At 37.2% G+C, this 25,032-nt stretch overlaps 4 protein-coding genes across 7 annotated transcripts in view; 2 read left to right on the top strand and 2 right to left on the bottom strand.

Annotated features, from left to right (window-relative positions):
* The first annotated feature begins 1,520 nt into the window (after nt 1-1,520).
* Nucleotides 1,521-11,124, top strand: LOC126623828 (putative transcription elongation factor SPT5 homolog 1). Its single transcript, XM_050292802.1, has 22 exons — nt 1,521-2,001; nt 3,543-3,781; nt 3,866-4,009; nt 4,141-4,299; nt 4,368-4,451; nt 4,674-4,744; nt 4,835-5,192; nt 5,310-5,465; nt 5,574-5,671; nt 5,756-5,804; nt 5,914-6,066; nt 6,156-6,299; nt 6,398-6,491; nt 6,628-6,786; nt 6,863-6,911; nt 7,002-7,096; nt 7,255-7,333; nt 8,697-8,751; nt 8,841-8,958; nt 9,078-9,221; nt 10,261-10,358; nt 10,803-11,124. Exons 1-22 carry the CDS (start codon nt 1,653-1,655, stop codon nt 11,046-11,048), a joined length of 3,141 nt encoding a protein of 1,046 aa, XP_050148759.1. The 5' UTR covers nt 1,521-1,652; the 3' UTR covers nt 11,049-11,124.
* A 121-nt stretch (nt 11,125-11,245) lies between these two features.
* LOC126623831 (alcohol dehydrogenase-like) lies at nt 11,246-13,709 on the bottom strand. The gene is made up of 9 exons (XM_050292806.1): nt 13,509-13,709; nt 13,274-13,410; nt 12,983-13,029; nt 12,531-12,856; nt 12,345-12,427; nt 12,184-12,259; nt 11,886-12,043; nt 11,614-11,775; nt 11,246-11,517 (listed from the first exon to the last, which is right to left on the bottom strand). The coding sequence occupies exons 1-9, from the start codon at nt 13,543-13,545 to the stop codon at nt 11,401-11,403; spliced, it is 1,143 nt and encodes a 380-aa protein (XP_050148763.1). The 5' UTR covers nt 13,546-13,709; the 3' UTR covers nt 11,246-11,400.
* A 1,823-nt stretch (nt 13,710-15,532) lies between these two features.
* Nucleotides 15,533-25,032, bottom strand: part of LOC126623834 (uncharacterized) — a 43,950-nt gene continuing 34,450 nt past the window's right edge. The window contains exons 1-9 of one of the 4 annotated variants that reach the window (XM_050292819.1): nt 20,028-20,177; nt 19,308-19,397; nt 19,030-19,156; nt 17,325-17,438; nt 16,866-17,064; nt 16,707-16,752; nt 16,492-16,567; nt 16,066-16,324; nt 15,533-15,943 (exon numbers count right to left, since the gene is read on the bottom strand). In XM_050292819.1, the coding sequence (XP_050148776.1) occupies nt 16,092-16,324; nt 16,492-16,567; nt 16,707-16,752; nt 16,866-17,064; nt 17,325-17,438; nt 19,030-19,156; nt 19,308-19,364 (852 nt within the window). In that variant the 5' untranslated portion in view covers nt 19,365-19,397; nt 20,028-20,177 and the 3' untranslated portion in view covers nt 15,533-15,943; nt 16,066-16,091. Of the gene's footprint in view, nt 15,944-16,065; nt 16,325-16,491; nt 16,568-16,706; nt 16,753-16,865; nt 17,065-17,324; nt 17,439-19,029; nt 19,157-19,307; nt 19,411-20,027; nt 20,178-25,032 lie in introns of those variants that run through there. The other 3 variants (XM_050292818.1, XM_050292820.1, XM_050292821.1) reach the window with 3 other exon arrangements.
* On the top strand, nt 21,319-24,442 carry LOC126623832 (alcohol dehydrogenase 1-like). Its single transcript, XM_050292807.1, has 10 exons — nt 21,319-21,483; nt 22,141-22,277; nt 22,519-22,565; nt 22,686-23,011; nt 23,125-23,207; nt 23,298-23,373; nt 23,485-23,546; nt 23,697-23,792; nt 23,903-24,064; nt 24,155-24,442. The coding sequence occupies exons 1-10, from the start codon at nt 21,450-21,452 to the stop codon at nt 24,269-24,271; spliced, it is 1,140 nt and encodes a 379-aa protein (XP_050148764.1). The 5' UTR covers nt 21,319-21,449; the 3' UTR covers nt 24,272-24,442.

The following is a 25,032-nucleotide window of genomic DNA, read 5'->3' on the forward strand; positions in this document are numbered from 1 at the left end:
AACAAAAACAATAAGAGTGAGAGGAGCATGTATCAAAGTATGCTTCTGTTCTATGATTAGTCTTAAGCTAGGTTTATAGAGAAATAAGCAAGAACCAAAATGGGTAAGTTGTTTTTAATTAGTTTTTTAGTTGAATTTGGATTTACGTTTGACTACCAATAGAAGGAAAAGTTAAACAAATTGGAGAGTTTTTCTTTTTTTTTTGGAAATTGGAAACTACTTAAAACCAAATTACTCAATTTTCATTTAATTAGTTTCTTATTTGATTTTGGATGTGGTTTTGGATTTTGTGAAATTTTTTTTATTTAATTACTTCAATAGAATGAGAAATTTAGAGTGTGACGGCTACACTACCACTTAATGTTACTAATAAACGTCTTATAATATGAGTGTATGACAAAATTGTTATATCATAAACCAAGAGTATGATATTAAATAGATTAAGTATTATAACATGAGTGAATTAATTATATGGGTAAATGGATTCAACTACTTATCTCTAATTTTCTTGCTAAAAAATTCCAATTCTATGTTCGATAACTATAATTCAAAGCCTCGATTGTTGCTCTTGCATATTAATGTGGAGTTGTAGCTGCAGTCGTTGGCAAAAGCAAATAATAGGTTGTGTTTCATATGCATATAATTGTTGTGTTTCAAAATCTTGAATCCAAATGCTGCAACTGTAGCTCCGCTTCAATTAGTAAGAGAGATAGATGTGCGTTTGAACTTTGAATTAGAGTTATCTAAAATAGAATTGGGATTGTTTTAACAAGCAAGTTGGAGGCAAAGAGTGTCAAAATTAAATGTCTATATCACCCTTTATTTTAACATTTCTTTGACAAAATAGACGAAAATAGAGTAAATTGAGACCAAAATAACAGTTTTATGAGCCAAAGTGAGACAAGACCATTCCCATAAGAAATATGTTAGAATCAAGGTCTAAAATATCGATATTATCCCGATATTTCTATCGAAATTTTCGTATTTTTGGACTACCAATATTTCCGATATTATCAATATTTTAGACATTGATAGGAACTCTATGTGGTACTAAGTCACTTATGTATCTTACCATGCAATGTATGAAGTGTAAAATATTGCACTAATTCACTATATATAAATGATTATGGTGTGTTTAAATTTTTTTCATTAATTACTACATATTTTCTAGACTCACAATGTTTGCCAACTCGCTATATAATCAACTTAAATCAGTTAAATCCATCATGCAATGAATTTTCTTCCAATTTTTTTGTGATAAACTAATAGATAATTAACTAAATAAACATCATGCAAAGTTTAATAAAAATTTTCATGTTTTTCTTACAATTTTCATGGTTTTTATTCAATTTTTATTGATATCGATAATATCCCGATATTTCCATTGAAATTTCTATGTTTTCAAACTACCAATATTTTTTAAATGTCATCGATATTTTGTACCTGGTTAGAATATACTTGAACAACCTGACCTTTTGCCGACACGATCCGCAACAGCCCACTAATTTAAAAAACGAACCCAAAATCTGATCTCTTCCCAGCGGCTCGGACCCAAACCAACACACGTTTCTGGCATTTGGGCGATTAGAACCTACACTCTCTTTCTTACCAAAACCCTAGACCCCCAAATTTGATCCCAATCAATCACAGCCATGGCTCGTCACAGAGACGAATATGACGACGAGATGGACCCCGATGAAGAGGAAGAATACGAGCCCGACCAAGCTATAGACGAGGATGACGAGGAGGAAGAGGAGGAGGAACGAGGAGGGGGACGACAGCGGTCCGGTCAGAAGCGGAGGAGATCGGATTTCATAGACGATGTAGCAGAGGAGGACGATGACGAGGAGGAAGAGGAGGACTATGAGGATGACGAGCCTTATGGTGGTGGTGGTGCGAGTCGTAAGCGGAAGAATAAGAGGCCCTCTGGCTCGCAGTTTCTCGACATCGAGGCCGAGGTCGATACCGATGAAGAAGAAGAAGACGAGGAGGGCGAGGACGGTACGCTTTACTGTTCCTTTTTCTACTCTTGTTTTGTTTAGTTATTAAATTTTTTTGTTGGGATTTTACAGAAATTTTTTTGCTTTTTATCGAGATTTAGGGTTCTGAATTTGGACTGGGTTGGAAGTTAGGTTCTAAGCTATTTGGGGATTAATGAATGTAGTAGAATTTTTAGGCGGTGAATGCTGGTAATGAATTGTAATTGATTTGGGAATTGTAGTGTATTAGTATTGTGGGAATCCTTTAATTTTGGGTTCTTCCAAGTTTCAAGACTGAACAATGTCTTCTTTTTGTCCTTATAATAGTTCTCATTTAAGTTTGAACTACTGTTGTTCCATGCGAAAGTGATTTTTTGTTTTAATCACGTCAATTGATAGATTGGTTTGCTGGGATGTGTTTTCATCCATAGTTCTAGTTTTCTTCGTTTCCTTTGGTTAAGCTTTTATTGTTATATGAGTGTATTTGAAGTCTTTGGCCCTTATAAATAATCATATGATTCTCCTTGTTCGTCGGATATCGAAGTAAAGGTGCAAAATGGTATCATTCTAAGGAGAAGTGAGTTTGGCATCATTCATGCTTACTTTGCCGGAGTTATTTTTCTGCGGTCCCTGTAATTGCAGAGTGATTTTCACTGAATAATATCTGCTAGTTTTTATGAGTTATGTCATGTATTGTGTTTCTTTTTATAATTAGTTGCCATATTGTTTGGGATGCTATGAAATTTGATCCTCTAGATGACTGCCTTGCAATGTCACTATCAATATTATAAAAGATTAGGAACTGTAATGCAAGAGGTCTAAGGGAAGGACTCAATTCTTAGGAGGCATGTGAATTCTTTGTCCAATTTCCCTTCCTCTACACCGGGAGCTGAAGTATACACCAGTAGCCCTGAAATTTGTTTAGAAACTCATGTTCTTGATAGATTAGGTTATAGGGCTACATTTCAAAAATGTCTAGACATTTGAGTATGTCTACAGATGAACTTTGGCCGTTTATTTATTTATTTATTTTTGATGAAAAACTTTGGCATTTATTTAGTTTTCTGTTTTGGGGGTTTGTTTGGCATGAAACGATCAGAAAGCAAACTTGTCCTTTTGCTAGGAAGTTGGTAAATAGGTGTTATGGGGTGATGGCTTTCACTTGAGTAATGGAGGGACAAGTATCTCATATGTCACAATTAATAATGCTATGTATGTTCCTGTTAGAATCAAATATAAAATAAAAAAGTTCTGTTGAATTCAACTTTTTTCCCCCTTATTCTCTTCAGTTTGAAGTAATTTTCCATGGAATTCGTGTCTTCCAAACAGGTTATGTAGATATCTGCTCCAATTTATTTTATTAAATTGATTTCAATTGATTCTGTGTAGTTTTTTTCTTTTCTTTTTCAAAGGTTTGTAGAACAGTTGTAATTATCTCTTCAGGTGTGCATGATGATTATTTTCCACTTTAGTTCGATAGGGATGTTAAGTAAATAAGAAATCATGGTGATTTTTATTCCATTCCTGTGTATGGGTGATGATCGTTAAAGTGTCTTTGTGCAGACTTTATTGCTGATAATGCACCTGATGTACCTGAAGATGAGGATGGTAGAAGGATGCGTCATCGTCCGTTGATGCCACAAGAAGATGAGCAAGAAGATTTTGAAGAGATTGCGAAAAGTATTCAAGCGCGGTATGCGAAGTCAAGTCATACAGAGTATGATGAAGACACCACTGATGTGGATCAGCAAGCACTTTTACCTTCTGTTAGGGATCCAAAGTTGTGGATGGTGAAATGTGCGGTATGATTATTTCTAGTAGCATGATAAGGTCATGGTTCCTATTTTTTAGGGAACACTGATTATATATGTGCTTATGCTCATCAGATTGGCCGTGAGCGGGAGGTAGCTGTTTGCTTAATGCAAAAGTATATTGATAAACCTGAACTGCAGATCAGGTCTGTTATTGCTCTTGACCACCTTAAAAACTATGTATACGTTGAAGCGGATAAAGAAGCTCATGTGAGGGAGGTATGCTTTTGTTGGTATATGCATAAATTTGTGATGGTTTATGTACCCACAATTCCACAGAAGGCTAAATTAGACATTTGTACCATATAGAAGTTCTTATTGTTTGATTATTGTATTTGTTTTGGTTTCAGGCTTGCAAAGGTCTGCGCAATATATTTGGCCAGAAAATAATGCTTGTTCCAATTAGAGAAATGACTGACGTTCTTTCTGTTGAAAGCAAGGCTATTGATCTCTCTAGGGATACATGGGTCAGAATGAAGACTGGTACATATAAAGGAGACCTTGCTCAGGTAGGGATGGTATTTTTTCTTACAGTTCCTGCGATTCTTTGTCTAACTGCTAAGTTTATTTTCTATAGGTTGCGGATGTGGACAATGTGCGGCAGAGAGTTACAGTTAAATTAATTCCAAGGATTGATTTACAAGCTCTTGCAAATAAAATGGTAAAGTTTATCGCATATTTTGTTGAGTCTGTCCAAGTCTTTTGTGTGTACATGTGCAATTTTTTTATTTTCATTCCTGTTTTATCTATTTATTGATGTACACTTTCCCATCAAATTGATTCTTGGAATTATCTTCGTTTGTGATATTTCCACCTCTCCATAAGCATGTATTATCCAATCTCATTGATCAGGGTAATTTGAGATGACTTGTTTATGACACAGGATGGCAGAGAAGTTGTGAGAACGAAAGCATTTGTTCCTCCTCCACGTTTACTAAATATTGAGGAAGCCAGGTAATACTGTAAAATTTTCTTGCAATGTTATCTCCAGTCAATGTATTGTTAGATTAACTTCTTACACTGTCCCTTTTAAACTCTTTTCAGGGAACTGCATATTCTTGGAGAGCGTAAACAAGATCGGATGACTGGTGATTATTATCAGACAATTAATGGCATGATGTTTAAAGATGGTTTCCTGTATAAAGCAGTATCAATCAAATCAATTAGTACTCAGAACATACATCCAACTTTTGACGAACTTGAAAAATTTCGGAAGCCCAGCGAGAATGGTGATGGAGATATTGCTAGTCTGTCAACTTTATTTTCAAACAGAAAGAAGGGACACTTTCTGAAGGGTGATGCAGTTATTGTTGTCAAGGGAGATCTAAAAAATTTGAAAGGATGGGTTGAGAAAGTTGAGGAGGAGACTGTTCATATTAGACCCGAAATGAAGGAACTCCCAGTAAGTACTTTTTGTGGTGTTTTTTGATGTGATATTTACATTAGTTTTCAATAGTCCTACTTATCTATTGATTTAGTGTTGTGGCGACTTGTTCTTACTGGGGATTTGATTTACCAGAGAACACTTGCCATAAATGGAAAAGAGCTTTGCAAATACTTTGAGCCTGGGAATCATGTGAAAGTTGTATCTGGCACTCAGGAAGGTGCAACTGGTATGGTTGTTAAGGTTGAGCAGCATGTTCTCATTATCTTATCTGATGTAACGAAAGAACATGTGAGTATTGTTTTCCTCTTGGTTTTCTAGGAGCAAAGTCATGGACTTCAGTAATAGTTTTCTTGTAAAATAGTAATGAGGAATTTAAATGATTTTTCTTGTTTGAAGATCCGTGTGTTTGCTGATGATGTTGTGGAGAGCTCTGAGGTGACATCTGGTATTACCAGAATTGGGGCGTATGAGCTTCATGATCTCGTGCTACTAGAGTGAGTTGCTATTCCATGGTGACCAGTCATCTGTACTTTATCATGCTTAATTTTTAACTTTAATTTGCCTTTGTTGTGATGCAGTAACAATAGCTTTGGTGTAATCATACGCGTAGAAAGTGAAGCATTTCAGGTATGCACTCTTTGTATATTTTTGACAAACATTTCAGGTATTTAATCTCAATATATAATTTATCTCATGCTCTCTCTTTGTGTGTTTCATTATTATTACCTGTTTCCAGGTTCTTAAGGGAGTTCCTGATAGACCCGAGGTTGCCCTTGTCAAGTTAAGAGAGGTCAAATGCAAGATTGAGAAAAGTTTTCCTGTGGAAGTTAAGTATAAACACAAAGTATCTGTGATGGATGTTGTGAGGGTCATTGATGGCCCTTGTGAGGTGAGATGGTCTATATTACATGTTTGGTTTACCTCATTTTTATATTTTGTTAATCTCGGTCTATATAATCACTGCTTTTGGCATGATAGGGGAAACAGGGTCCTGTGCAACACATATACAGGGGAGTCTTGTTCATTTTTGATCGCCATCACCTGGAGCATGCAGGCTTTATCTGTGTTAAGTCTCATAATTGTGCTCTTGTGGGAGGTTCACGTGCTAGTGGCGATAGAAATGTAAACCCTGTGTTCTATTTTTTTGTAGATGAGAACTCTTTATTCTTTTTAGTTAGTTCTGATTCTTGATACTTTCCACTCCAATGTCTAACCTACAGGGTAACTCAAATTCAAGATATGATCACCTCAGAACTCCTCCTCGTGTTCCTCAGTCCCCGAATAGGTTTTCTAGAGGAGGCCCTCCATCTAACTGTATGTTCCAGATGTTTAGTGCTCGCTGCTCTCTAACTTTTCATATAATGCCCAAGCCCGCTTTCTCCTTCTTATGACATTGTCTATATATCTCGAGCTATATTTTATTGAAAATTTTTGGACTTCCATGGTCCAGATGGAGGAAGGAATAGAGGTGGACGAGGGCATGATGGCTTGGTTGGGACTACAGTAAAGATTCGCCAGGGTGCCTATAAGGGCTATCGTGGACGTGTTGTTGAGGTTAAGGGACCAAATGTACGGGTTGAGTTGGAGTCCCAAATGAAGGTTGTTACAGGCAAGTCTGTAGGATTTCTGGTCTCCTTGGTTATTTATGTTCTTTCTGGGCCATAACACTTCTGTTATGCTTGCAGTTGATCGAAATTGTATTTCTGATAATGTGACTGTTACCACACCATATCGGTAATTATACATTTCACTTTAATTCTGTTTCTCTGTGTTTAGCTTATGTTTTTTTTTCTTTTTTCCAACTCTAATATAGCTGTGTTCCAGTGATACATCTCGCTATGGTATGGGAAGTGAGACTCCTATGCATCCTTCCCGAACTCCTCTCCACCCATATATGACTCCTATGAGGGATGCTGGAGGTTTGTTATCTTAATTCCTGTGGTTGACATTCTTTTTTATAATTAAAATGGAATCTCTTGTTGGAGGTCTGGTATTTACTTCATTTTTGGGACCAAATCTTATTTGGCAGTGACATTATTGGACTGATATATTTATTTATCTTATGTACTCCTTGCAGCAACACCTATACATGATGGCATGAGGACTCCTATGCGTGACCGAGCATGGAATCCGTATGCACCTATGAGTCCAGCTAGGTTTGTGCCCGAATAACTTTTTCTTTATTTATTTTGAAATTTAGTTGAAGAAATAAATTCTGCCAAATATAGTTCATTATAGTGGGTTAAAGATAGAGTTAATATCAGTGAAATGGAAATCCTCACTTGTATTGAGAATGTACTGTTTTTTATTTTATTTTGTTGTATACGCGAGTATGATCATTTCAGATAATCATTGTATCATCACCAATATTTGTAGTGACATGTTTCATTATTGTATTATGAATGCAAGAGAACAACTTAGGTATCTCATTGAAAAGGAAAAACAAATTAGATCTGTAGCAAAGGTTTGAAAAATGTAGATAGGAAAAGTTGGACCTTTAAAAAGTGGAAGAAGTTCTAGATTGTGCTCTTAGAGGAGAATGCTGGTGTGGGATAATTAAGTGACATTTGAGAATCCAAACCAAGCCCTAGTGTATCGGATTTTGTTTCAGTCTGATATTTTCATTAGAAAATTTTCAGGAACATTTTTATTAATCATCTAAGTTCTATGTAGACTTCAATATAAAGACAAACTAGAGTGCAGCTAAAACTGATGAAATTGCAGGGACTTTAACCAAACAAATTCATCGGTTCTATTTTACCCTTTTTCATGTCATGGTAATCTGTTACACATGTACATTATCTTGATGCAAGCATGATGTACATTTTCAAAATGTCGTATCTGTGTTACAGATGCATTATCATTATGCAATATAATGCACATTTTTGTATCAGGATAAGGTTTTTAGCATGCATACATTGTTTCAGTTATCTTATGTATTGGTATCATAATAGGTCTTGACTGGAAAAAAAATATACTTCTGTATGAAAGTGGGGAGTAGGATTTTGGGCTTAAACAGGTTGCTTGAGTTTCGGAACCAGTAGCAATAAGATTTTCTGGCTGTCCTGGATAAACTTGAGAGCTAATGTTTTCTGAAAGTAAATGGGGATTTATAGTGGTTTAAACAGGAAGAGATGCCTCAAAAAAATAGGGTAAGAAAAGGGCCTCATTGGGGTTGCAAATAGACAACACTAGTAAGTAGGAAAACAGAGGAGAATAAAGAAACAGCATGCACTCAAATTTAACCCTTAAGGGAGAAACAGAGAAACCTTAATCATGTTGATTGCTCACCCACTGGATTTCATTAATTAAACTCTATTATCTAGTGCTCATAAGAATCAGATTTGGACTAGGGCTCTAAGATGGATATGTTTCTAACCAACCACTTCTCATTGAATAATCGTTATATCTTCAACTACTGAAGATTTTTTTTTTTATTTAGTCAAGCAAGTGCCTTGTGGCCAAGTGTGCTTTCATTGCTGCTGATGTTTCTTTGATATTTGATGGTGAGAAAATCAGGGATAACTGGGAGGAAGGAAACCCTGCTTCTTGGGGTGCTAGCCCACAGTATCAGGTCAGTATGAATGCATATGTGTTCTCAGTTTGGGTAGGTAGGGGTTTATTCCTTTTCTGCTTAAGTAGCTGGAATTTGTTGGATTTCAGCCAGGAAGTCCTCCTTCGCGAGCGTATGAAGCACCAACTCCCGGTTCTGGTTGGGCTAACACTCCTGGTGGAAATTACAGTGAAGCTGGCACACCGAGGGACAGTAGTTCTGGTTATGGTACGTTTAGTTTTTGTTTCTTTGAAACAAATTTTGTTAAGACAAGTTTTTCGTTTTTATATCCCTTTAGTTTCTCTTATTTTTATTATTTAATAGTTTATTTTATGTCCCTCTTGCAGCAAATGCTCCTAGCCCTTACTTGCCATCGACTCCGGGTGGCCAGCCTATGACACCAAATTCGGCATTGTATCTTCCTGGAACTCCTGGAGGGCAGCCAATGACACCAGGCACTGGTGGTCTGGATATGTTGTCTCCTGTTATAGGTTCGCGTCTCAGTTTTTCTATTTTAATTCGATCACAGTGCTGAATTAAACTCTTGTTTCCCCTCTTGTGAACTGGTTGCTAATCCACCCACTTTTAAGGGCCTGGCTTAGGTCTAAGCCTAGGTGGTAGTGGTATGTATCCTTAAACAAATAACGACATCAGGAATTGTCGTTGGTGCTGGAGGGTTTGGCATCCTAGAGCTCTTTAGGGAGGCTGACCTAGGAGTTGGAAATTTTCATCGAATAATCTTTTGGAAGATTCTATTTAAAGTTTTAAACTACGAAATAGTTGCTTGGCCCTCATTTGTTTGCTCAAATGACACTTTGGTCAACTGTCTTTTTTGTCTTAGTTCACAATCAAAATAAAAGAAGATAAAAAATGTCACCAAGGACAAATGACTGGGCTTGGCCATTCAGCCATGGTGCTATGAAAGTGTTTGTTACAGAGGCCAATGCCTAGCGCTTGCTTCATTGGACAAGATTGTTGGTGGCTAGGGTGAGGATGAGAGGAGGAGTGGATAAGTTTGTCTTTTTTCATATTTGTATTTTGATTGTAAGGGTGTAAAGTTGGATTTAAGGATCGAAAGAAGAAAACTTATGTGCTTAAACGAAACCACCCAAATCTGTAGAAGGAATATTATTATCATGGTGATGTAGTACAATGGAGGAGCAAAAGTAAAAAAGAAATAAAATCTTTAGAGAAAGAAAAGCTAAAAACAAAATGTTATCAAACGTTCCCTAAATTTTGATGGCCTGTGATTTTTTTAGTGCCTAAAAGTGTCAGTCAGAATGAGGAAGTGGCCTATTTATTTTGAGCTTGTACAAATGTGGGGAAAAAAATATATATTCCTATGTCCTCGCTTGGTTTGTGAAATGGGTTGTTTGGAAATGTAATTCATATGACCAATCTTGGGGTACGGAAATGAAAGACTCCCATGTTTGTGATTGTATTTATCACACACACGTTTATATGTAAGTTCTTGGCTTTGCTAGAGTTCTATACCCCTCTTTTGAGTTCTAATCTTACATCTTCTAGCAGGTGGGGACAGTGAAGGACCGTGGTTCCTCCCAGACATATTGGTCAATGTCCGCAATTCTGGAGAGGAAACTACTGGAGTTGTGAGAGAAGTGCTTCCGGTATGTCATTAAACTATGCTCCAAATGTTTGAATTTTTATGATGTTTACCAAGTATAATGATATTTGGACGTGCAAAGGAAATGTACATTACGGGTTTTGGTGATTTCTACATACTATTATCTAAGTGGTTTTACGTTCACTTCTAAATCTTGCTGAGATATAAAGAGTAGTCTATGAAACTGTTATGGTTTGTAGTTTCGGATGTCCCTTCATATGTTATCTATCAACTGCCTGGGTTTTGATGGAGGGTAAAGGAACTATGAGAATTATGAATGATGGTGCTGGGGCAATGTGCTGCTATATCTTTCATATTGTAGTTGATGTTTCTGATGCTAGGATGATCTTGTTCCCGATGTTTATCATCGGAATAGTTACTAATAGAAATACTGTTCAAGTACCTGTGTAATTATAGGAGATACTGAGTACAATGTTTTGTGGTTCAGGATGGCTCGTGTAGGGTAGCTATTGGGTCGGGTGGCAATGGGGAAACTATAGTGGCACTTCCTAATGAAATGGAGGCAGTGGTACCGAAGAAAAGTGATAAGATAAAGATCATGGGCGGGTCACTACGAGGAGCGACCGGTAAGCTGATTGGTGTTGATGGCACAGACGGAATTGTGAAGGTAGATGACACTCTTGATGTTAAGATATTAGACTTGGCTATTTTGTCGAAACTTTCTCAATCGTAATTTGGAGCGAAGGAATAAAATTTCAACTTGTAAATTATCATTGAGTTTTGTAATATTTTTCGTTTTGGGAAGCAAAGGTTCTTGAGTGCGCTCTCTCTCTCTCTCTCTCTCTCTCTCTCTCTCTCTCTCTCTGTGATCGTCTGTTATGTTTATGATGGTTGATTCTATTTGTGGTGGGTGTAGATGGTAAACTCAGATAACAGAAGCTAGACATTATGCATACGGTATGAAAACAAAGTATTTACATGTACGTTACAAGCAGATCGAACTTGAGAAAACAAAGAAACCCGAAAGACGAAGTCGAAAATTTAGAATTTAACGAAGCAAAACATCAAAGGATGACGTTTTAGTTTCATTCCTCCATGTTGATTATGCAACGAAGACCTTCCCCTTTAAGCATGTACTCAAACGCCTTGTTTATTTCTGAGAATGGGACTCTGTGGGTGATGAATTTTTCTAGCTCCAGTTCCTGCAACCATTAATTTAATTATTCAGTCCACTGTTCAATTAAAATTTGGAAAAAAAATATCGAAATAGAGCATGAATCATCAAAGTTAGCTTTTACCTTGTTCATGTACTTCTCCACGACAGAGGGAATGTCCGTTCGAGGCTTGTAGTTTCCGAAGAAGGTGCCCTTGAGAGTCCTCTCGTTCAGAAAGTTCACCGGATGCGTCTTGAAGACGGCTTCTTTGTGCGGTACTCCCACAAGAACTGCAACACCCCAACCCTGAAATAGCAGTTTAATTATGCGTTTACTTTGTTAGTAACAAGATCACGCATCAAAATTTGAAGGAGGGAATTCAGAAAATGGAGGCAGATAAGAGGCAATTGTATTACATCATGGACGCACTCAAACGCAGATATCATGGCTTCAACATTTCCTGTGCATTCAATGCTTCTGTCCACTCCTCCATTCGTCAGCTCAGCTATCACCTCTTGAACGGGTTTTTTGTGCTCTTTTGGGTTCACAAATTCCGTCACGCCAAACTTTTTCGCTGCAAACAACCAAGTTTAAAATTCAGAGAGGTCTCGCGAATATTTGTCATCAACACAAAATATGAAAAAATGAGCATAAAGACACATTTCCGATGCATTGTTTTCCTTTTGGAGAGATTAAAGAAATTGTGTATGTTACCTTCTTCAAATCTGCTCGAATTCAAATCGACACCGATAATTCTTGAAGCGCCAGACATCCTGGCTCCTTCGGCAGCCTAAAAACAGAAGGATCAACTTAGACACATTTTTCATCATACATAAACAAGTGAGCAAGCAAGTGAAAGTGACTGAGAGACTCACTGCAAGGCCTACAGCTCCTAATCCGAAAACAGCCACGGTTGATCCCTTTTTCGGTTTTGCAACATTTAGAGTAGCTCCGAGACCTAAGCAACACACGTTAAAAAAAAAAATTGAATAAGAAAATAATGTCAATTACACAAGTGTATCTGTCGAACAATTTGGCTCTACAGTAATAAAAAAATTTACCTGTGGATATTCCACAACTGAGGACACAGACTTTGTCTAGAGGAGCCGAGGGGTTGATCTTGGCAAGGCAGCCAACATGAACAACAGTGTACTCACTGAAGGTGGAAGTCCCAACAAAGTGATAGATAGGCTTGCCTTTGATTGAAAATCTTGATTTGCCATCATTGAGCATCACTCCCCTGTCAGTGTTTATCCTGAGGAGGTCGCACATGTTGCTCTCTTCTGATTTGCAGTGAGCGCAGTCCTTGCATTCCCCTGTGAACACCGGGAGGACATGATCACCGGCTTTCAGATCCGTCACGCCCTCACCAACACTCTCCACAATCCTGAAATATTGTTCACAACATTTATCGATCAACCACATGAACATAATTCATGATAACTGTACATATATAAATTATAATTGCCTATGTTTTACTAATTTAGTAACAAGACGATAAGAATGTACATACCCTCCTGCCTCATGACCATAAATTCTAGGAAATAAAGGGTTTTGTCCCTGCAATATAGAAGACACATTTTAAATTTGGTGTTGTAAATATGTGAATCTGAATCAATAAAATGAAATATGCTGCTGAGTAAAAAGAAAATCAATGGATCATTTTTCAAATCTAAATTACGGAAATGATCAGTTTCGTTTCATCGTCAATATTTGATCGCTGTCAATATTTGATTTTGATCAATCCAATAATTGAAACTCAAAAACTGGTCATTCCGACGAATTTCTCAAAACAATGTCATACCTTGGCTTCCCAAAAGTAGACATCAGTGTGGCACAAAGAGGTGAAAAGGATCTTCAAACGGACTTCATTTGCTTGTGGTGGTGCCACCTCGACTTCTTCAATCACCAGCTGCTTCCCTGCTTCCCAAGCTACAGCAGCTACAGAAACCAGAAATAATAACAGAATAAATGAACCAAAAATTAATTAAGAAACCCTTTACTCAATAAATAATATCAGAAACAAAAAAGAAATTTACCTCTGCAGCGTACGACCTGACCAGCAGTATTAGACATTCTTGCTTAGCAATGCAGCAATAAACTTGATGAAATTGAAACTCTTAAAGCTTTTTGTAAAAACAGTTTCAAATTTGTTTGTGGTTGGAGATAAAGCGACCTTGTGTGGATATTTATACATGCCTGCCATTGCCATATGCTGGGGAAAGTGGAGGCTGAATTAATTAATAGATAATTTGTTGATGGTCAACTATATATGATATGTGATATGCTACAGGCAAAACCAAAACCATTGATTTCATTTGTTAGGAAGGTAGTCCCTGGTTTTACAGGCTGCGTATTGATACTAGGTACTGTTGGCGGGTAAGACTAGTACTCTCTTTCGAAGAACAAAAAAAGTGTAAGACTTAGACTATACTCCCCAATTAGATTCTTTTTTTTGTTGTTAAATATACAATTACTGTAGCTTCACGACAACCCCTAATGTTAAGAAGAAAATACTTCAAAAGTTGAAGTATAGAAACGAAAAAAAACAAAGGCTAGCAAACTGGCAATGTTAATATATAGTTTGAAATAACAGTTTGATCTGTGATTTTTCTTTAAAACGAATTTAACAAGAAAAAAGAGTTTTGAGAAATATTCTTTGCGTACAATATTGCATAGATAAATAATAAGGAAAACTAATGAAAAGGGCTTGAAAACTTTGAGTTTTAATGATAAAAACAAAATAAAGGGTAAAGTGAATAGTACCAGGATTGACTTTTTAGTGTAAAAATATGGTTTTTCGTTAAAGTGAACAGTACCGGGAGCTTTTCGTTAAAGTTGCCTAAATAATAAACATACATTATCGTTTGTCTCTTACACACTCGTATTTAATATTGACCGTTGACTTTGTCACCTTTCATAATCTCATCTTGTTTCTTTAGAAGAAAACTGGTGGCATTTGTCATCTTTCTTTATTAATAAAATTACTTCGAAAAATACTTAAACGACTAGAAAACAGGAGGATCGGTGGTATTGGACCACAATCCCGGATTGGCATGGAAATATCATAAAAAATTAAACCACCAACAAAAGAAGGCTTAATTAAATATCTTGCTAGCTAATCTCCAATACTCACATTGATAGGAAGTCCTCATAAAGTTCTTTAAAAGAAAAAATTAGCTAGTTGCTTCGCTACGATATAATGTGTCAAACTAGTTAGTTTCTTAGACACGTGTTTAGCCTAGCCTAGTTAATAGTTTGAGACTGACATTGCACCTTGTTTTCTTAACTTATGCATACATAACGGGTATCAGTCTAACAGAACTACAAGATATACACTAAAATAATCCCACAACCAGTAACAATATTTAGAATGACAAATATGAAGAGGGCGTCTTTAACCTACATTCTCGAGAAGAGGGTCTCTTTTAAATAATGGCCAAAATTTTCAAAATATTTCACCCATCCCACATTTTACTAACTATGATTTTACAATAGGTCTAAAATGTGAGTATTAACATGCACATCACTTGTAACATCTAAATTAATAACATCGTGTTTTGTAGCACAAAGTATGACGGTGGCTCAATATCTTTCCGCTTTTTACTTGCACATGGTGTTAGCTTCAGACTTGATAGAGTATTTCCTCCTAAAATATATGGGGGCGGATGGAAGTATAGGGACCAAGGTGGTCTTAGTACCACTCTGAGTTTGGAAAATATATATGTGAAGATCTTTCAAGAACTCTCCGAATGTTTGGTACAAGTCCCTTTTGTACCTACTAAATATTTGATGTAATGCATGCCATGCATATCTTGACATATATAACCTAGGATCATAAAACTTGGAATCTCTCATCCAAACATATATAACCTAAAAATGTCGTACCCAGTGCACAAGGCTCCCGCTTTACGCAGGGTCTGGGAGAGGTGAATGTCGGCTAGCCTTACCCCCATTTATGGAGAGGCTGCTCCCAAGTCTCGAACCCGAGACCTACCGCTCATGGGCGAAGGCACTTGCCATCGCACCAAGTGCGACCTCTCCAAACATATATAACCTAGGATCATAAAATTCATAAATCTTAATTTCGCCAAAAGAATCAAATATGTATGTATGTGAGAGTGATACAATACATTTGGATGCCGTCGATCTCTCTGGAAAGTAAAACTACACACGAACCGAGGCTTGAACAATATAAATATTGGGCAAACTGACGGTTACAATTGACATCAGTTTTGCAGTGATGCGTGAATGGAGACTCTGAAATATCAAAATCACCATTGTTTGTCAGTATGCTGTATATGATGATATACATATGGCCTTTACGGATGGGGGATTGGATGGATTTTGAGCTCTCTATCCTGTCATTTTTGTTTTGTTTTGTGAATTTCCCACATATGGTCCCAGCCGTTGGAGCAGAATTTCTCACGAGAATAAATACCTTCACAGAAACTTGACAAGGTTCCTCATGTCGCTGTATAGATGGAAAAGAAACTCTCAGTAACGCTCCACCAATCGAATATATTCCACACGTCTGAAGCTCAAATTAGTGTTTACAGAATATCTCTAGTGCTTCAAGTGGTATTGCTTGCGTACCTTTGATTAATCCAATGATTCCAATTTCAACTGCTTGTATAATCTGCTCCAGATAGCAGCTGTTCCAGTTCCTTATCAAAGTCGTCATTGTCATTGTCACTCATCAGTTGCAGCTGTCGCTGGTTTACCCCCGTTTGTTGATAAAAGACTTCTCTTTGAGAATCCCATTGCCCAACCATCTTCTCCGCTACATCTCCAACCAGTTCCTTACCTTCTGCAATGTGCTTTATATCTCCAACGTCCACAACCTTGCTGGCCTCTTTAACAATAATTCAATTTGAAGGAGAGAAAATAAAGAACTATTAAATGGTAGCAACTACAATGGCAAAAAGCAAGCGAGAAACTAGCGTTGGTGCAAATGGATTTATATTACAGGCAGGAGTAGTGAAATAAATGAGGTGGGGAGGTTAGTGGGAGAAAAGGTACCCGTAATTGCTATTTTCTTGGCCTCTGCATACTCTGTTGACATTTGCTTAAGTGTATTTAGGTCAACTTCCATTCCCTGGTATATGTGAGAAAAAATTGGACTTTAGACACCTGAAGCAATTGCAAAGGAACTGCAAATGAATTGCAATTTGCGTTATGTAAAACATGTTATCACCCAATCAACAGGAGAAAAGTTGAGGATTGTTTTAACTTACCAAGTCCATGTGGAGAAAGTCCTCAATCTTAGTATTAGCAAATAACCTATTAGTCGAAACGAAAGAAAATAACCGGTAAGTAAATATCGAGTGGTTTATAAATGTCACAACATATATTTGTTAATGTAGGTGTAGAGGAAAACATATCTTTGTACTTACTCCTTGTAGGCAACTTGAACTCGAGCATTCTGTAATTGTGTCAGTTGGTTTACTGTCTCTGCAAAAGACTCTTTGTTTGTATCCACGAACCCAAACAGGAAAGTATTCTTTTCTAGCATTTTTCTTACCAAGGAAGATACCACTTTTATTTTGTTTTCCTTTGCGTCAATAACAAGCTTTCGAAGTTTCTTCAGCTCTTCTGAAAATGGTAATAGAAATACCTTCAGTTTGTAACTGATAATGAACTGATAACCAACCTTCTCAAATTTATATGGGACATACAAGGCATATAGAAACATATGCTCACTCAAAATAATGCTTTCTTGTCTATGTTTCGAATATTAAATTATAGAGTAGTGCCGTTTAAAATGGTGGTGTGTTTTTCGAAATAAACCAAACTCGGGATAAAGCTAACTTTACATAGCATTCAATTGTTCAGAGTAAAATCTACATACATACCAAGCGATATATAAATCTTGAATGGAGGTTTGCATGGTTGAGTCTCATAGAGACAGAAAAGGCAATAGAGTCCACCCACTCTGTGTGATAAAGAAGCTGTGCCGACTATGTATCCTGCACGAAAGCATATAAAAGTTAGTCTCAAACACTGAGCAATAAAATAACAGATAATGCAAAACCCCATAATGGAAGTTCGAATTCACCAGTATTCAAACAAGATCTGTGGTGTCTCATGTGAGATGATATGAAATATGGCATATGAAACTCATTGATAGCTCATGTAGTAAAAAGGGAAGAAAGGATTCTCAAGACTGAAACACAGAGTTCATACTTATGAAACTCAGAAATTGTGGACTAAAAGTTGCACATGGAACCGACAAATACGAGTGTCACATCGTAAGGAAATTCTTATTTGACTAAAATAGTGGGATTTAACTTGCACGTGTTTGATAACATGAAGCATCCCACAGAAAAATTATATGAAAAGGGGGAAAAAGATTAGCAAGGCTGGAACATAAAACACATCATTGCCAAACCGTGCACTAAAAATTGAACTAGACATTCAACAAGCTGGAATACCACATGCTAAAACATGTCCACTAACTGAATTCTTCTATTTATATATTAAAGTTTTTAAGTCTATGGGAAAGAATGAGATAATTAGGTACTGGTTAAGACATTTTCCAAAAACTAAAAAAACCAATTAATGGAAGAGATGGGTAATTGATTCAATGCACAATTTGCAGCAAAAATACCACCACTACAAACAACAACAAAGCTTTATTCCACAAAGTGGGGTTGGTTGAGCAAAGATACCACCTCTACTTGAACTAAATAGTTTTGACACTCAGAAGACCAAAATGAAGAACGCACTGCTGAAAGGTTAGCTTTCAAAACTTAAAAACCTTACTGGTTTACCCTGGGCTTCCTACCTTAAGTATTTCCTCAATTTGGGGTTCTATCTCCAGATTTTCTTCAGACGCAAACACAACATTTGCCGTGACTAGCAGCACTGCTATAGTCACCAAAACAACTTTCTACCAGAATAATAAGCTTGCATTTACAACATTCTGTTGGGTTTTTACGGCTCAAAATTAGGATGATGCAAAGAATTAGGTTTGTGTTACCTATTTGGTTTTGGTGTCCTATTTGGGTTTGGATTTTGACTTCTTAGTTGGTTTCCTTGGTAGAGAGATTTTGTTAATTACCTAGTTGATTAGGATTTGGATTTACTTCCTATTAGGATTCTTATTGTAACCTAAGTCCTATGCACTATAAATAGGAGGGTTAGTGTATTTTGTGTGGCTCATTCGTGTGACAATTTGGTGAGAGTCAATTTGTGAGTTAGAGAGCAATTTGGGAAAATCTTCTCCGTTAGGTTTGGGTTCTTTACTCGTTTGGTTTAGGGTTTGTAATTTGTGGGATTTGGGTTGTGAAAGTTTAAACACTCTTTTGTAATCTCCATTTGTTTAATGAAATTCCTCGCAGTGCTTCGCCCGTGGACGTAGGCTTTACCTTGAACCACGTAAATCTCATGTTAGTTTGAGATTGTTTATTTTAGCTTTCGCCTATGACGTTGATATTGGTACTTCGTTATAATTCGCTACCATTTATGCATAAAAGTACAACACATTCCAGCAACAAAATAAAGTTATCCACAAGTTTAATCAACTAGTAAACCAGATTAAAAGGGGCAAGAGCCTACCAATCGAATGCGCATACAATGACTGCATGAAGAAGGCCAAGTTGGTAGAAGGTCGCGCCTCGTAAATGTAAGAAAACTTTTTGGAAAGCCATATCCTCTTCATATCAGCCAAACTCGTTGATTCAGCCTGCCAATTACCCAAAACCCACATTCAGCAACAACAAAAAAATCAATGAACAAAACCCCGAAACAAACTCCATGCAACAATTTGCGGATAACCCACAAATATATCAACAACAGAAAACATAAAATGAAAGAAAAAAAAAAGGAAGCTTTACCTTAGTAAATTCATCTATCAGCTCGTCAACGTCCCGCTTGAACGGAGTGAGATCCATTGCTTTCGATCGAAACTCTTTGTTCCTACGAAACAGACCAAAAAGCGTTAAAATTGGGGGAAAAACACAAATCTTAGTACCAAAAACCCAAGATGGAGGATTTTCGGTTGGATAGTGGAAAATATTTTAATGTGGAAATTAAAGCCGCGAAAAGCCCAGAACAATTAAGGTAATTCATCCGGCTCCTGGGCAAGGGTCGCTTGGGGGGGGGGGGGGAATCGTCATATTTTAAAAACTGAAACCGGACCTAACTCGGCCCGTTTACGGATCCTACGGGTCCCGTGTAAAGCTTTTCTGCAATTTCCCCAAAACCCGTCAAGCTTTTCTGCAATTCGATAAGGTATATACATATGCACACAATCTGCTTCCCAGAAAAAAATCCAACAATTTTCAAGCATTTCTCACGCCCCAACCTAAATCCCCAAATAGAACAAATTAATAAAATAAAAACATCTTCAAATACAATTTCGAATTCATCAAAAAATAAAATAAAACCGAATCCCTAATTCCTAAATCCCCAAATTCGAATTCAGAATAAAACTGAAATTAGATGCCGAGAAGAAGAGAAGTAGGAGTCTGGGTGGTAAGGTCAGAGGTCGGTGGAGTACTGAAATTTGAAGCAGCAAAAAGAGGAGAAGAAGAAGGCGGCAGCGGAGGACTTACAAGAGGTGAAGAAGAGGCAAACGCCGACGGACGCGCGAAGCAACAAATTGCGAGATTTGGGCGACTTCAGTGAGAGCTCGAGGGCGGCGCAGGTGCGAGTGCGTTCGTCGTGCTTCTGGGACCCGGGTTCTCTGAGTTAGGGATGTCGTTGAGGAGGAGAATCGAGAGATGGGTGGTGCGACGGCGGCGGTTCTGAGTTTGATGCCGTCGAGGTCGAGGAGGAGAAGACGAGTGACAGAGAGTATGTGGGTGGGAGGAGACGAGGGAGAGTCGAGTTACAGACACTGGGGGATGATGGACCAAGAAACTGATGAATATTTTCCACATCTTGTCCCGCGTTTAGTATTTGGATTGACAATGTTTTCTTTTAAATAATCTCTTTTTTATTTATTATTATTTTGGGCTTATTGTACACATTGTGAAGCCGAAACCCATTGAACTCTTGTACGTGTTAAAACATCTTGGTGTTCACCAAAAAATATTAAAACATCTTGGTTGGTCGATTATCATGCCAAAACTAACTACATTTGGAAACTGTTTGGTCTATAATTTGTATAATACGAATATACTGTTATGTAATATTTCGTGCCAATAAAATAAATAAACAAAATTTGCATATTTTTATTATTTTTCTTATGCTACAGCCCATAACATCGATTTTGAGCACGCGTAGATAATAAATACTAAATACTAAATTGTTGATTTGGTGTCTAGAACCGGATCTTCTTTAGATTCAAAAAATTTAAACATCATTCGGACCGTTAAAATTTAATCTAACTGTTATAATTATTATAATTTTTGAAGAGTTTCTTATTTGTAATCATTGTATTAAAGTTTAATACCCGAATCATTTGATCCTTAGTTTCAAATTTTTTGAATTCGGAGGAGATCCGGGTCCCGTAAGAACAAGACCACTATGCCACGTTCCTACGACAAGAAGAATAAACCGCCAAATTGAAAGCTACGTGGCAAATCCGACGGAAACAAGGGCGTCGCTGGAACCAAAAGCAGAAAAGTCGTTTTCCCAAATCCATTGGCGGTTTTGTTTATGCAAAACTACAGTTGCGCAAAAACAAGCAATTCCCGCTTTTCATTCCAAAAGTGGTTCCGACTAAATAAGAAAAAAAACAAAATTTGGTATTTTTATTGACACGCACACAGAATTAATCACGGAGAATTTTGTCTGGGCCGCAACTTGCAAGTAATAAGCTTTTGGCGGAAAATGGTATTTTCGTACATTTGGTTTTCCACTTTTCTTGAGCGGTTTTGTCTTATTTTTCACCACTATAAATACTTGCCATTCGCTTGCTCCTCTTTCCACAACCAAAAGCACTGTTTTTTGAACAACATCAATCACACTGCGCATCACAAAAAATACAAAAATACAGTAAACATCACAAGACAAAAGAAGCTCATTCCAGAATGTCAACGGCCGGTCAGGTTATCAAGTGCAAAGGTGAGCGCACCAACCATTCCCTCTCTCCTTCGGTCAAAGTTATGGTGGCGTTCTGTATCAATGATTTGATCGATTGATTTACCGCTTTGATAGATTGTCATGTTCACAACGAGCTCCGGGCATGCTTGATCATGTTTCTTGTTGATCACTTTTGTTAGACTTAGATTCTCTTTTCTGATGATCGGACTTTGGACTTTGGAATATGCCATCTCATCTTTTTCTTGGATAATTGAAAATGGGAATTTGCCCCTTTTAATCAATTTTTATTTATTTGTTTAATTTTTGACACAGCCATTGCTGGATTCTCCCTCTCTAATATTTGGTTGAAACAATGAATTTCCTTCATATTATAGTTTAAGTGAGGGTCATGAATAATAGTTGCTTATACCTTTGCCTTTGGAGTGATCACTTCTCTTTCTTTTGTCCGTTTGCATGATCCTAGTGCTGTTTTCTTTTTCTTTTTCTTTTAATATAAAGATGCTCGGGATTTTCTATTTTCTTTTAAATATTGTTTATTATTCTATATGATGTTGAGGATGAGGATGAGGGTGAGGAGGATTTATTTTGATTTGGTTTTCGTGGATTTCATATGAAGGTAATAAAGTTTTTTGAAATTTTCGAAAATTGATTGAAAAGAAATTGACTTGTCGGTTGCAGCCGCGGTGGCATGGGAAGCGGGGAAGCCGCTGTCAATTGAGGAAGTGGAGGTGGCACCACCGCAGAAACATGAAGTTCGCTTGAAGATCCTCTTCACCGCTCTTTGCCACACCGATGTCTACTTCTGGGAAGCCAAAGTAAAAATTTCAGCTTAAAATGCCATGTCTACTTTAATATTAAGCATGACATTTCACATGTTTATAAATTATAATGCTTTGTCCATAACTTGCAATTGATTAGTCAAGTTATTTGTTTTCTAACCATAATTTTTCACTGCATTTTGAGTGCTAAATCTAATGCGATGATAAATCCTATACATGGCATTTTCGTGCTGAGAATGCGAGCTGTTGAAACTGAAACATATATGCTATGTCACAGGGACAACAACCACTGTTTCCTCGCATTTTTGGTCATGAAGCTGGAGGGTATGTACATGATCTCTGAATATTAAAACTACATAATTTGTAGTTAACTACGTATTTGCTTCCATTTTACGCAGTGTGTTTACGTTTCTAAATTTTGTTTGCTTGTCATTTTGTGTTTAGAGTTGTGGAAAGCGTAGGCGAGGGTGTAACTGAACTCCAGCCGGGTGACCATGTCCTCCCTGTGTTCACCGGGGAGTGCAAGGAGTGCACGCACTGTAAGTCGGAGGAAAGCAACATGTGTGATCTGCTGAGGATCAACACTGATAGGGGTACTATGCTGAATGATGGCCAGTCCAGGTTCTCCAAGGATGGAAAGCCAATTTATCACTTTGTTGGTACCTCCACCTTCAGTGAGTACACCGTTTGTCATGTTGGCTCCGTTGCTAAGGTCAACCCGGCTGCTCCCCTTGACAAAGTTTGCGTTCTTAGTTGCGGAATATGCACAGGTTCGAAAGACTTCTCACATTTTAACAGTTAGAAACTTACAATCAGAAATTAATGGTTTTTCAATTTTCTTTCTAGAGTAATCAATTATTGTTTTTCGTTGGTGTATTTGAAGGTCTTGGTGCCACTGTGAATGTTGCAAAACCGAAAAAGGGTTCATCTATTGCCATATTTGGATTGGGAGCTGTTGGTCTTGCTGTAAGTCATTCTTATTTCTCCTCTATTATGGCTCTTTTAGATAGTTTGGGGTATCATAATGATTTTTTGTTCATCTTGTTACTCTTTTAGGCTGCCGAAGGTGCAAGGATTTCGGGCTGTTCAAGGATCATCGGTGTTGATTTGAATCCCAATCGCTTTGAAGAAGGTCGGTCAATTCGATCATACATCTATTTAACGAATAAGGACTTAGCTCTTCATGTCTGGTTGAGATGTCATTCACTAAATAATTTCTAATGGTTCCTATACTTTATGGCAGCCAAGAAGTTTGGCGTGAATGAATTTGTGAATCCGAAAGATCATAACAAACCAGTGCAAGAGGTTAGTTACATAAATCAATTTAATTTTATGTTTGTGTCTGATCACTTAGAGCCAACCCCATTTGGTCCTTCTCTTCTTTTTTAGTACTTCCATATAGTGTTAATAATTATCGGCTATCAGCAGCGACTGACGTTTGGCTTTGATTAAAAGGTGATTGCTGAGATGACCAATGGTGGAGTTGATAGGAGCGTTGAGTGCACCGGAAGCATTCAGGCGATGATTTCTGCATTTGAATGTGTTCATGATGTAAGTAATTATAAGCCTCATTTGCTGTTTAATTGGATATAATGCTAGAATAACATTGCTATTCAAATCTAAATCGGGCTTTTCTTTATTTCTTCTCGTTCTAAATTTAGGGTTGGGGTCTTGCGGTACTGGTTGGTGTGCCAAACAAAGATGATGCATTCAAAACCCATCCAATGAATTTCCTGAATGAGAGGACTCTTAAGGGTACCTTCTATGGTAACTACAAGCCCCGCACCGATCTACCAGGTGTTGTCGAGAAGTACATGAACAAGGTAGTTCATATTTCCCTTTCTATTTCCGAAACCAATTTTGTGAAACCACACAACAATGCGGTAAGACTCGCCTTGTGTTGATCGTTGCAGGAGCTGGAACTGGATAAATTTATCACTCACTCGGTCTCATTCGCCGACATCAACAAAGCATTCGACTTGATGCTTTCTGGACAGTCCATCCGGTGCGTCATCCGCATGGAGAATTAAGAGAAAAAACTAGTGACTTGTTACATGTTAATGGAGGGAACTTATATATCTATCTGCTGTTCATTAAAATAAGTATGGTTACATGGATTTTTGAGGGTATTGCAAATTTGGACAGGATATGGTTTGTGATTTTCCCTACCATTTTTCAATTTATAAACGTATTTCGCTTCATGTTTTTTCATTCTCCCTACCAATCTATCATGTATCTACTGTCGAAGGATTTAGCGTAAATCGTTGTGTTTCATTTTTGCCTTAATCCTTAGGGAAAGTTTTCTTGATTCCACACCACCCCCCCCCCCCCCCAAAAACCCGGCCCGGCCCGGCCGACTAAATTCACTCTTGAGTCACTAACCCAAAGATTTATGGTGGGTTGGGTTTGCAGGGAGAACAAATGGGGAAATTTGGCAAATAGACCAGGGGTTGAGTTTGGTCTTAGACCAAACTTAAATCTGGGCTAAATGCTATTTTTTAGGTTTTATTTCCCCTCTAAGACCATCTCTAATGGTTGGGTTAAAAGTCAAATATTTTAGCCTGGAAAATTTAGCTTTTAGCTCAGAAACAGCTTTTTCACAAAAATCGTTATAGCTTAAAATTTTAGCCTGGGATTATTAAAGAATGAACTTAGACTTTTATTTTTGTTAAATTAATTTTTTTAAATAAATATGTAGACTATAGTAACTTTATTTTATGAATATTTTAATCTAAAAAAAATTTAATTCCGATAAATATTGAAAAGTTTAAATTCTGATTTCTGGACAAAA

This window comes from Malus sylvestris, chromosome 5, assembly GCF_916048215.2.
Source record: "Malus sylvestris chromosome 5, drMalSylv7.2, whole genome shotgun sequence".
Taxonomy (NCBI): domain Eukaryota; kingdom Viridiplantae; phylum Streptophyta; class Magnoliopsida; order Rosales; family Rosaceae; genus Malus; species Malus sylvestris.